Source organism: Canis lupus, chromosome 2 (assembly GCF_048164855.1).
Source record: "Canis lupus baileyi chromosome 2, mCanLup2.hap1, whole genome shotgun sequence".
NCBI classification, from domain to species: domain Eukaryota; kingdom Metazoa; phylum Chordata; class Mammalia; order Carnivora; family Canidae; genus Canis; species Canis lupus.
In genome coordinates this window covers 75,891,010-75,903,857 of record NC_132839.1, presented here as the reverse complement: position 1 = coordinate 75,903,857, position 12,848 = coordinate 75,891,010, and the positions used below count along the sequence as shown (strand labels likewise).

At 41.5% G+C, this 12,848-nt stretch overlaps 1 protein-coding gene across 1 annotated transcript in view; it reads left to right on the top strand.

The window, feature by feature from the left end:
* Positions 1-12,848, top strand: part of PGM2 (phosphoglucomutase 2) — a 38,363-nt gene that overhangs the window by 10,234 nt on the left and 15,281 nt on the right. The window contains exons 4-10 of the mRNA XM_072807730.1: positions 2,719-2,803; positions 4,440-4,523; positions 4,648-4,841; positions 8,518-8,707; positions 9,674-9,771; positions 11,508-11,688; positions 11,778-11,871. Coding sequence (XP_072663831.1) covers positions 2,719-2,803; positions 4,440-4,523; positions 4,648-4,841; positions 8,518-8,707; positions 9,674-9,771; positions 11,508-11,688; positions 11,778-11,871 — 926 coding nt within the window. The remainder of the gene's footprint in view (positions 1-2,718; positions 2,804-4,439; positions 4,524-4,647; positions 4,842-8,517; positions 8,708-9,673; positions 9,772-11,507; positions 11,689-11,777; positions 11,872-12,848) is intronic.

Below are 12,848 nucleotides of genomic sequence, written 5' to 3'. Positions count from 1 at the left end.
TCACGAATTCTGATTTTACTCTTGGGTTAAGGGAATGAAATTATTTAGACAATTTAGAATTTAAGGTCTGCCTAAAAGACTTTTTTTTTTTTTTTTCAAAATGGCAACATTGGGCAGCCTGGGTGGCTCAGCGGTTTAGCGCTGCCTTCAGCCCAGAGCGTGATCCTGGAGACCTGGGATCAAGTCCCACATCGGGCTCCCTGCATGGGGCCTGCTTCTCCCTCTGCCTGTGTCTCTGCCTCTCTCTCTCTCTCTCCCTGTCTGTCTCTCATGAATAAATAAATAAAATCTTTATTTAAAAAATGGCAACATTATTTCTCCCTCTTGTTTTCTTCCATTTGTCATTTTTTTCTTCCACTATTTGTAAGCCATCTGAGCTCCTTCCCATTCTTGAACACCTGTTTTCAGCTACAGTCTTGTATGATTTCCAAACCATTGGTACTCTCATGTAGCCACAGGCAGACAATGATGCAGAGGACAATGATGAGGACAGTAACAACAATTACTTGCGTGCTGGATATGAACCAGGCCCCAGGTATTTACTCATTAAATTCGCACAACAGCTTATGAAGTGTCTACTCTTACCTCTGTCATCCAAGATCATGAAGTGAGAGAAGGCGCCGCAGTTTCAGCATAAAGAAGCTGACATCAGTGGTCAGCAAACTTTATTTCCAAAGAGTAACTAGTAAACATCTTACTCATTGCGGGCTGTACAGTCTATCACAGCTACTCAAGTCTGGCACGGAGCACGAGCACAGCCATAGTAATACATACCGAATGGGCGTGTGGCGTTCCAGTAAAATTTTATTTACAAGTGGACTGTAGGTTGCCACCCCCTGCTCTTAATCCTGTTACAGGACCCTCTTTTTCACTTGAGCACTTCCCCTATTATGATGAATTCTTTGTCACTCCAGAGTAGAGTTTAAGAGTTTCTTAGATTGGAAGAATATATAAATATTTAACATTAATGAAAAGTCTCATTGCCTTTACAGTGCAGGATGAGTTCATAGAGTCCTATTCTTTGCCCCTGAAGAGCTCCTTATCTAAGAGAGAAGCATTGATGAGAACTAATGTGTAGCTCCAGGGAAGGGAATATGGCCAGGGCATAAGATTAGATGACATTAGCCCCTAGACTGAGCTCAGAATCACGTAAGATTTTCACTTTTTTTTTTTTTAAGATTTTTATTTGTTTTTATTTACGTATTTATTTATTTATTTATTTAGAGGTAAAGCGTGAGTGGGATGGGGTGGGGGAGGGACACAGGGAGAGAGAGAACCTCAAGCAGACTCCGCATTGAGTGCAGAGCCTGACACAGGGCTCGATCCCAGGACTCTCGGTCATGACCTGAGCCAAGATCAAGAGTTGAACGCTCAACCCACTGAGCCACCCAGGTGTCCCCAATGAGATTTTTGCTCTTAAGCTACAAGCCGAAAACTGTGACTTTAGTCAACAAAGCAAGAGAGAAGCTGTCACTCTTCATTTATAAGAGAGGGATGTAGTATAAACCAGAATGTCAGTTTGTCAGTTCTCAGTGAATTTACAGTAAGAATTACGTCAAAAGCATGCTTTACTGGCCCCGGGGGCAGGCACATCGTCCAGCCAGAGCATGCCCAGTGCATTTGTGTGCCTGCTGGGCTTCTGAAATTGCTTCTTTTTAGGCTCACTCTCCTGCTTCTGCTAGACACATCCTTCAGATGTGTTCACATTGTCAATGAAGGTATGAATATTTCTTACTCTGGCCTTGGAGCTATAGCATTTCCTTAAAGTAACTGCTATTTGAGTTTATGGTTCAAGTCTCAAGTGTTGTTTTTGTTTTGTTCTTTTTTTTTTTTTAAGATTTTATTCATTTATTCATGAGAGAAACAGAGAGAGGCAGAGACATAGTTCGGAGGGAGAAGCAGGCTCCCTGCGGGGAGACTGAGTGGATCTCGATCCCAGGACCCTGGGATTACAACCTGAGCTGAAGGCAGACGCTCAAACACTGAGCCACCCAGGCGTCCTACAGATCTCAGAATTTGATGGGGTGGAGTGGAGCTCAAGGTTGCTCTCTGTCACCTACAACCTGCAAGACGATTAGAGATAGTAGCATAAGTATTAAACCACTAGATGGTCAAACATTTGTGATAAGTAAATGGAATCTTCTTAAAGAGTTAGAAATGATTGCAGTTGAAAGATTTTATGCAAGGAACTGTTTATTCTTTGGTCTTCCAATTTTAAGTATCTGGTGGGGAACTTAAACACATAAACAGTAACTGTGAAACATATGCAGAGAACACATTGAATCTTTCCTGTGCTAATTTGTAACTTAGTTTGTATATATAATGTATATATTGAGTGTCTCCCTTGCTTCTTTTAAGAAAGCCCCTTTAAAGTGAGCCGGAGGGACGCCTGGGTGGCTCAGCGGTTGAGTGTCTGCCTTGGGCTCAGGTTGTGGTCCCCAGGTCCTGGGATCAGGTTCTGCATCAGGCTCCCTGCAGGGAGCCCGCTGTGTGACTGACTGACTGACAATGGGACAACTTGTCTGGCTTTTCTTGGCTTTAGTCCCATTTCTGTAAAATAAAGGGGTGTGACAAGATGACTCCCGAGATTCCCCCAACTTGAATGTTCTATGCCAGTGGAAATAAAATGAACCTGAAGGTGTCAGGCACTCATTTCCTTTTTCACCATCATCCATAGTCCTGACAACCCTACTCTCCTTTCTCCCCCCACATGTCCAGATTTGCCCGCCTTGCTGCAACCACATTTATCACTCAAGGGATTCCTGTGTACCTCTTTTCTGGTATAACCCCAACCCCCTTTGTGGTAAGTAATCCTTTCTGTTTATAATTTTCTATCACAGGATCAGGGATGGCAGGTGGTTGCATTTTACGGTCTTCAGTGCTACTGGGATTTAGGTATTTATATGACAGAAGAGCCCCCGTGGCATTTATCAGGCATTCTCTCACCTCTCTGGGTATGTTTTCTCCACATCTTTAAAATATTTCTCTGGTGTTCAACTCCCAATACATCAGAGCTAATTTTCTTCTAAGCGCAAATTTCCATTCAAAGAATATTTTAGCTAGTTAGCAAAATGTCTTTTGTTTGTTGACTGTGTTTCCATTTGGTTTGTATTTCTTTTTCTTGCTGGCACAGTTGGAAACTTCTGGGGTCTAAATCTGAATTCGCCCCAAACCATGCCTTACCCTGAATATTTTTGACAGGTTGGTGTACCAGCTTTTCATACAAATGTTTTGTTTTACATACTATTCATGACCAGGACATGAAGTATGTTTGGCATATTTTAGCAAGACTTTTTTTTTTTTTTTTGGATGAAATCCTTAATGTAGCAGAACCTAAAGAAAAAGACAATAGGAGCTATAACAACTGTTGTTTTTAAGTAGATAGAACTTTTAAGAACAGGGCCAGATGCTGAGAATATATGTTTTCAGAAATTAAGTCAAAAAACGTGAGTAGAATGCAGTTCCTTATGTCAAGTGGAGAAGAGAGGGGATAAATACACAGGCCAGCCCCGTAGTTTGGTGCTTACTGGCTCTAGGGCACTGACAGGTAGATGTACCACCTCCCAGGTTGTAAATAACCCAGCAGACATGCAAGGTCACGTCCAAACGTAGCTCAGCTTTCATTGTTTGATGGAAAAACTGCAGTGCATTCAAGCATCCTTGGTCTTCTGTACTATGTAAGTGTTACTGCTATTATTTTTCTGTCAAACATAAATTATATGAGTGTCTCATGATCCTTTTCCCCATGCTATGGAGTAGTTCTACCCTTTTCTTTGGGGGATATAAAATAAGTCCTAAAGGGACAAATGACCACAGAGATTCTTGGAGGAGGGCAGATGGTTAGAGTATCAAGCCCCCTGTGTGTAGTAAATCCCACGTAGGGCCAGAGGGGGGATAAGCCCACCCCTCTCCCCACCTGGAGAAGTAGTCTTGCAAACCATGGGAGCTGAGTGGAAATACAAGAGAGGGATTTCTAACCCTGGAGTGGGACATAGGTGAGCAGGCTCTTGGAACATTCCATTCCTTCAACCTTGCCCTACATTGTTCCTAAAAGTGAATGGGAAAGAAGGGAAAGTCGTTGGAGGGAAGAAACAGAATCCATAAGCTTCTGTCCCAAGCAGAAGGCTTAAAAGAATGTGAAATGGAGGATTAGACCTTCGTATTTGAACAGATTTCTAGTTCTACCAAGTGGAAGATAGAATGAGAGGAAGGCACCAAGAAAAATATCACCTGTCTCATCGGTGCACGGCCCAGAATTTTGAGCAGTCATCTAAGGGTCATTGTATCCTTGGGTGTGTGGCGCAAAATTATGGCATGACACCTTATGATGTTTATCTGTTATGTTTATTAAAAGAGAATGAATTGATACGGTCTACAGTAAACACACTCAGTGTATCTGATTTTTTGCTTACCACCGCTCTTCTTTCCTGCCCTTACAGCCCTACACAGTGTCGCATCTGAAACTTTGTGCTGGAATCATGATAACTGCCTCCCACAATCCAAAGCAGGATAATGGGTACAAGGTACTCTGCTTTTTCTCTTGACACCTCTGTCCTTCTGCAGGCATCCTGTACATTTACAGGGTAGGCACAGAGGCTTTGTTTGCATTCACCCTAAGCCATCTGGGTATGTTCCTGCGTTCCCCAGGTCTACTGGGACAACGGAGCTCAGATCACCTCTCCTCATGACAAAGGGATTTCTCGAGCTATCGAAGAAAATCTAGAGCCGTGGCCTCAAGCTTGGGACGATTCTTTAATTAATGGCAGTCCACTCCTTCATGACCCAAGTGCTTCCATCAATAAGAGCTACTTTGAAGACCTTAAAAAATACTGTTTTCACAGGTAAATGGATTGTAAACTCACTTCACGTGAGTTAAAATAATGTGATTCAGCCAAATTCTATCAGTTTTCTTTAAACTTTTCTCTCCAGTCACTACATATAGGGTAGCTGTGTGTGATTTGAGAGACCATAGGTCAGGGTCAGCAATTTTCCTTGAAAGAACAGGTAATAAATATTTTTGGCTCTATGAGCCACTATTTTACAACTACCCAACTCTGCTCTGGTAGTAGGAAAGCAGCTATAGATGATACATAAATGAATGAACGCAAACATAGGTTCAAAAAAATTGTTATTGACAAAAGCAGGTGGCCGGCATATTGGCCATAGTTTGCTGACCTGTGTTGTAGAATCACACGCACATGCACATGCACATGAGAGTGTGTTCGCATATATGTATGTAAAAAAAAAAAAAAAAAAAAGCTTGCTGAAAGGTGGCAAAAGGAAACACTGATTTTTTTTTTTATCTTTCCAGAAATTTTCTGTGCATGTGCTAGCACATTATGTGTCATATGCTTCAGAACCATAAATAGAAATATAGCGTGCAAGTCGTTTGTTCTATACCCTCTTTCCCCAGTTAATTTGCCATGGATACCTTCTATGTGGTAACAGATCCCAGTCACGGTCCCTATTAGCTGTGACTCTTGCTGCAATGGGTGCTGTACCCATTTCTTTAACCCAGCGACGCACGTTTGGATACATCCAGTTAGCATGCTGTGGGTCCCGCCACCCCCGACTGTCCCCCAGCAAGAAACCACTGATTTCAAAGAAGCCAATTTCTAGGTTGTCTCTAATACTGTAATTGTTGGACCACTGGGAGTGGAGGCTCCAGTGTAGAGTGCAAAACCCTAGCTGTACCTGAAGGGAGTGGCCGTCCTAGGGGGTGCGTAGTTACCAGGTGCAAGTGGAGGTCCAGACTTGCCAGATCACCTGACTCGTTCTCCCCAAGAGAGATGAGAAACTTAAATTTTCTCCATGAAATCTCCTAATTTTTAAACATCAGGGACCATTTCGTAAATGGTGTATACACCGAACAAAGCACACCTATGCGACTGTGCCTTCTTTCTGGCCCGCTGATTGAATTTCACGAAGACCAGGGTTTCTATTTGTTTGCTACTCCACTGAGGCCCAGCAGCAACGTGCCTGATGCAAAATTCCTTGAGTACTTGGCACGGGCGTGCGTGCATGTGGATCCATAAGATGCATTTCTGGCAGAAGCACTGTACATGCATGCAGAGTTGGCAATGATTAGTAAATTGCTCTCCACACGTGTCATGCTAGCTGATGTTCCCACCAACACAGTCATAACAGTATCAAATACAATGATGTCATACGTCAAGTGTGTCATAACTATATGATCCACACATCCGGCCCCTACTGAGTATTATCAAGTTTCTTATTTTGTTAGAGGGAAGTAATATCTTACTTTATCTGGATCCTTTAAGTATGAATAAGCTGCTTTTTTCATATTTACTTAACCTATATTAGCGTATTTATTCATTTTTTGCATTTGTGAAACCTCTTTGCTTTATAGGAAACGACTCTTCATTTATTTCAAGTATTGTTTTCCCTCCTGTTGTCACCTTTGGGCTTTTTTATTTAAACTTTTTTTTTAAGATTTTATTTATTTATTCATGAGAGAGAGAGAGAGAGGCAGAGACACAGGCAGAGGGAGAAGCAGGCTCCATGCAGGGAGCCCGACGTAGGACTCGATCCCCGCATCTCCAGGACCGGGTCCTGGGGTGAAGGCAGCGCTAAACCACTGAACCACCCGGGCTGCCCATTATTTAAACTTTTTGATGAACTCATTAAAGATGGATGATGTCTATCAGTCTTTTAATTTATGAGTGAGTGAGGTTTTTTTGTGTTATACTTTCTGTACACCAAGATTATTTTTTTAAAAGTCCCCCTTGAAAAAAAAATAAAATAAAATAAAAGTCCCCCTTGTTTTTTTCCTAGGACTTGCATATTTACATGTTATGTTTAAATCTTCTCAGTCATAGTGGTTTTTAATTTTGTGTGAGACATGAAGTAGGAAAGCAACTTTTTTTTAAGTTTTGCAGTTATAGCAACACACTAAATTGAAGAATCTACCTTTTTTGACTAATTGGAAATATCGCCTTTATAAAATAATTCCTAACATGGATTGAGTGCTCCAGCTTCTATATAGGCCTTTACTTGTACTGATTAATTTAATCTCATTTTAATCCTCACAGTTATGCTAAGGGTAGATTCTGGTATTACCATTTTATAGATGAGAAATGAGAAAACTATGACACAGAGAAGTTAGGTCAATAACCAATAGTCATACAGTTTATAAGTGGCAGGACTCTAGGATTTAAATTCAGAGTCTGTCTTCAAAGCATGTTAACCATGAAGCCATTACACCTTCTCATATATATTTTCTATTTCAAACTTCATGATCCCGGAGACCTGGGATCGAGTCCCATGTCGGGCTCCCTACAGGGAGCCTGCTTCTCTCTCTGCCTGTGTCTCTGCCTCTCTCTCTCTGTGTCTTTATGAATAAATAAATAAAATCTTAAAAAAAAAAAAAAAACTTGATCAACTTCTCTCTCTCTATTCTGTTCCTTTTTTTTTGTTTTTGTTTTTGTTTTTGTTTTTTATTCTGTTCCTTTAATCTGCCTTTTTACATCTAGTTCTACACCGTCCTGGTTGTGATAGCTATACACTTCACTTTAATATCTGAGTGATTTTTTTCCAGATTTGTTCTCACTAGTCTTACATATTTACTTTTCCAGATGCACTTTATTTCCTATTTTAAGAGAAGACCATGTGCATTCATTCACCTTCCAAAGAAATGGGTTAGGTTAAGACAATAACCCAAGATTCTAGTGGTTAGAACCCTGGAATCTTTCTCAGTCTTATTTTTACCTTCCTCTGACTTTTACTTTTGATATATATTGTCATTCTGTTTTAATTCCCCGACCCCAGGTAGTTTGACAAACAGGATTGCTACTTGACAAAGATAAAAACTTTTTTTTTATACATCCATGTATGAGGTGTTCCATCACATTTTGTAAAAAGGGACATTTTGAAAATCATTTTGAAGCTAGTAGAGAGTATTGGGAGCCAGGACTCAGGCATGGCCATGGGCAGGCACCACGGGCAGCTGGGAGTCTCTCTTGGAATGTGAAGGTGGACCGTTCTATTTTTTTTTTTAATAAAGGGTTTTTATTTTAAGATTTATTTATTATAGACATAGAGAGAGAGAGAGGCAGAGACACAGGAGGAGGGAGAAGCAGGCTCCATGCTGGGAGCCCGATGTGGGACTCGATCCCGGGACTCCAGGATCACACCCTGGGCCAAAGGCAGGCGCTAAACCTCTGAGCCACCCAGGGATCCCCTGGACCGTTCCTTAATCTGCTTCTAGATGTGAAAGCTATCTCATGAAACAAACTCTGAAAGTAATCAGATAACTACAGAGTAAAATTTAAAATCTGAATATGTTGGGGGGAGGGTGCATATTTGGGTAAGAATGAATAAGTTTTGCTTCTTTTTTTAAATGGAGTTAGATAGTCGGTTGTCTTGTACACTCTAATCACATGGATTTCTTCCTTTCTTACAAATCTGGTCCCTTGATAGCAAAGCTTCTAGTTTTGCAAGCCATATTTGCATCTTTTATCTATATTCTATCCTTTTCTGTGGTGTGTTTCATTCCAGGAGTGTGAACCGGGAGACTAAGGTGAAGTTTGTGCATACATCTGTCCATGGCGTGGGCCATGACTTTGTGCAGTCGGCTTTCAAGGCTTTTGACTTTGTTCCTCCCGAGGCTGTTCCCGAACAGAAAGATCCTGATCCTGAGTTCCCAACAGTGAAATACCCAAATCCTGAGGAGGGGAAAGGTGTCTTGGTAACCTACTCTTTTTTGTTCTAGAACTTACCTATTATATCCAGAATTCTTACTATCGAGTATAATAACTTTGTATGTGTTTCCATTGTGCTGAATAAAAAACCCAGCCTCATCATCTGAGAGATTTATGTGTATTAGTCATCCATTTCTTATAGAAACTTGCAAAATACACGTCTTAGCATCAGGATGTGAGAGCTGATACTGAAATGTTTTAAATTGAATTAAATTTAAATTGAGTTTATTTTGCTTTCTTAATGTTAAAAAGGAACAGTAACAGAATGAATATTTATCACATGATTTTTATTCCTTAATTTTTATTCCTTAATTTTTCTAATATGAAATAATGCTACTTAAATTATGGTCCCTTTAACCTTTTTAAAGGTTAGGGTAACAAAGATATTCAGAGAAGGGCGCCTGGGTGGCTCAGTCGGTTAAGCGGCTGCATTTGACTCAGGTCATGATCTCAGGGTCATGGGACTGAGTTCCTCGTCCCTGCTTAGCAGGGAGTCTGCTTCTCCCTTTCCCTCTGCCTCTCCCCTCTAGCTTGTGCTTTCTTTCTCACTCACTCTCTCTCAAATAAATTTTAAAAATCTTTTAAAAAAACAACAGCAGTAAAAAAAAAAAAAAAAAAAAACAACAGCAGTGATATTCAGAGAGTCCATTTATTTTGGTTTGTTTTTGAGGTTGATCACTTGGCAAGGCCTAGAAATACCAGTCTCACCACATGCACGCTATCAGATGTGGGGTGAATCCCATGGGCAGGTGTGGATCACGTGGGATGTTCCCATTACATCACCTCTGGATTAGGAAGTAATAGGTGACCGGCCAAGACCAGCTCCAGAAATAAAATCCAGCCTTCATTTGGGGAAAGTTCTTTTAGTTCTTAAGGAACTGAATGTGTTTTAAAGACTATAATATGATCAATTCTTGACTGAAGTAATCTTTTATTTTCCTACTCTTTTTCAGACTTTATCTTTTGCCTTGGCTGACAAAACCAAGGCCAAAATCGTTTTAGCGAATGATCCGGATGCTGATAGACTTGCTGTGGCGGAAAAGCAAGACAGGTGCAGTTGATCATGATTACCTTTCTGATAGAAAACATAACGGGGTGACATCTTCAGCAGTAAAATGTTCCTGGGGCGACTGGACCTGTTTGGAAATATTTACCATTTATTGTCCCACAAGTCATCCCTGAACCTCCTGTCACTGAACCTCTAACATACAGCAAAACGCTGTTCTGGGGGCCAGCATAATTAATGCAGAGTAAACCAGACCAGGATGGACCTGGAATTGAAATTACTATTGATCTTGTCTCATTTCGTCATTGATTTTATTATAATTAATGACTCAGTCCCTAATGCTGGCAAGTACTGTGTTTGGTGCTAGCTTTACAGATCAGTATTTGCTTCCAGGAAACGTCAGATTTAGGTTGAATGGACCAGAGAGGAATAGCAGTGGAGTACCCAGTGTTTAAGACAAGTTTGACCATAAGTAGAATAGGACATAAGTGGAGAGAAAAGATGAAAGACAGGCAAGGTCCACACAGTTTTGGGTGTCAGACAGCACATGTGATGTTTTGTGAGCGGGGTGCTGCCAAAGGATTAAGGTTTTATTTATCTATTATTTATTTTAAGTTTTTTGAGAGAGAGAGTGAGCAAGGGGCCGAGGGACAAAGGGAGAGAGAGAAGCTGAAGCCAACTCCGGGCCAGCTCGAGCCCCACGTAGGCTTCAGTCTTATCACTGAGATCATGACCTGAGCCAAAATCAAGAGTTGGATGCTCAAGTGACTGAGCCACTGCCACAGAGGATTAGGGTTTTAGATAATGGTCGAACAGATTCAATTCTATTTTTTTTTAAGATTTTTTTTTTTTTATTTGGGGGAGAGAGAGAGGCAGCATAAAAGTGGGGGAGGGGCAGACGGAGAGGGAAAAGCAGACCCCCCACTGAGCAGTGAGCCTGATGTGGGGCTCGATTCCAGAACTTGGAGATCATGACCTGAACTGAAGGCAGATGCTTAACCAACTGAGCCACTCAGGTGCCCCCAAACAGGTACAATTCTAATCACTTTCTAGAAAGTTAAGCTAGGGTGATGCATGTTGAAACATGAGATGTCCTAGCCACCCAGATTACGAAGAAGAGAGTGAATCCCATGTCTGTTCTCTGGTATCCTCATCGTTTTAGTATGAACTTGCTCTTGAGGCAGGCTAGGCTATTGCCTCCCTGAAACCTCAATACTGACCAGACTGAAAATTGAGATATGCAGACTGTTATCCTGGGGTAGGATAGGGTGTGTGGGATCTTGCCAGCATATTTCTATCATCTTTAAAACCAAAGCCTTGGGACACCTGGGTGGCTCAGCAGTTGAGCGTCTGCCTTTGGCTGGGGTCCTGGGATCAAGTCCCGCATCAGGCTCCCTGCAGGGAGCCAGTTTCTCCCTCTGCCTATGTCTCTGCCTTTCTCTCTGTGTCTCACATGAATGACTAAATAAAATCTTAATAAATACATACATACATACATACATACATAATAAAACCAAAGCCTTTGCCAAAGACAATTGAAAGCTTCATGTAGCTTCGCTCTTCAAAGATGGGAGGTTTGTCTAAGCAAACTGGTTGAGACAGAGCTACTACTCAAATGTTTGTGAAGTGACAGTCACGGTTCCAACCAGTTATTTAAACAAGAAAGACAAGGACACTTGCAGGAACCACTTTGAGCCTTGTTTGCCTTAATTGTCATGTCTCAGTCACTTACAATGTCTCTCTTAAGATCACAGCAATGCATTGGTTGTTTTTTCTTTCAGCGGTGAATGGAGAGTGTTTTCAGGCAATGAGTTGGGGGCCCTCCTGGGCTGGTGGCTTTTTACCTCCTGGAAAGAAAAGAACCAAGATCACAGTGCCCTCAAAGACTTATACATGCTGTCCAGCACCGTCTCCTCCAAAATCTTGCGGGCCATTGCCTTAAAGGAAGGCTTTCACTTTGAGGTAAGGTATTTCTGGGACTTGCTCTTGAATCTCTTTTGCTCTGTAGAAGGTCTAAGGCATTTCCTTCTCTTTTGGGTTATCCCTTTTAGGAAACACTAACTGGCTTTAAGTGGATGGGAAACCGAGCCAAACAGCTAATAGACCAGGGGAAGAATGTCTTATTTGCATTTGAAGAAGCTATTGGTAAGAAGTGATAATGGTGATTATAGCATTAGCTAATATATAGAATGCAAATAAATGGGATTTGGATTTGGGTTCAAAAAATTAACAGTAGAACAGGAGCACACCGGTGCTCAAAGGGTGTTGAACTTCCCTACCCTAAATTTGGCATCTCAAATTTTCTTTCAGCTAAAAAGAATACCTCACAAATAACCAAGCCATTAATAAAAGAAAGTGAATCCATTCCCTTGATGAAAACAGTGATGTTCTGCACACGGGTGCTTATAGCTCTGGAACCCCCATATTTTGGGAAGTTGTGGTAGTTCCTCAACTGTGGTGTTGACCTCCAAGTCAGATATGGTTTGCTCCTCTCCCAAAAGTGCTTAGACCGAAGTCTGTCCAGAGGAAAGGAGAGGACTCGGTTGTGGGGCTTTCATCAAAGTGACTGTCACCTGAAAGGACAGCCCCAAGTCCAGCCAGAATGACTGAGAAAGACTGTCGTAAATTGTCAGTATAGGTGAGGAGAAAGGGGAGCTAGTATAGAAATTGAAATTCAGATGTTTGTGTGGAGGATGTTTTAGCTATCCATTTAGTAAAAGTTATCATACCTTATACAAGAACATTCCTCCAGGGGCCCTTGGATGGCTCAGTCGGTTAAGCATCTGACTCTTGGTTTCGGCTCAGGTCATGATCTCAGGGTCCTGAGATTGAGCCCCACATTGGGCTCCGCACTCAGCAAGGAGTCGGCTTGCAAATTCTCTCCCTCTGCGCCTCCTCCTGATGTGTGTGTGTGCCCACACACATGTGCGCACGTGTGCCTCCCCTTCTCTCCAATAAATAAATCTTAAAAAAAAAAAAAACATTCATCTGTATTTCCTGCAGCACACATGCTCCCACATATCATTTAACTAATTAATCAAATGAAGTGTGCAATAGCTCAGCTTTTGCCCTTTTGTCACAATTTGGCAGTCTTTCTATAGCTTTTTATTAAACATGTTTTT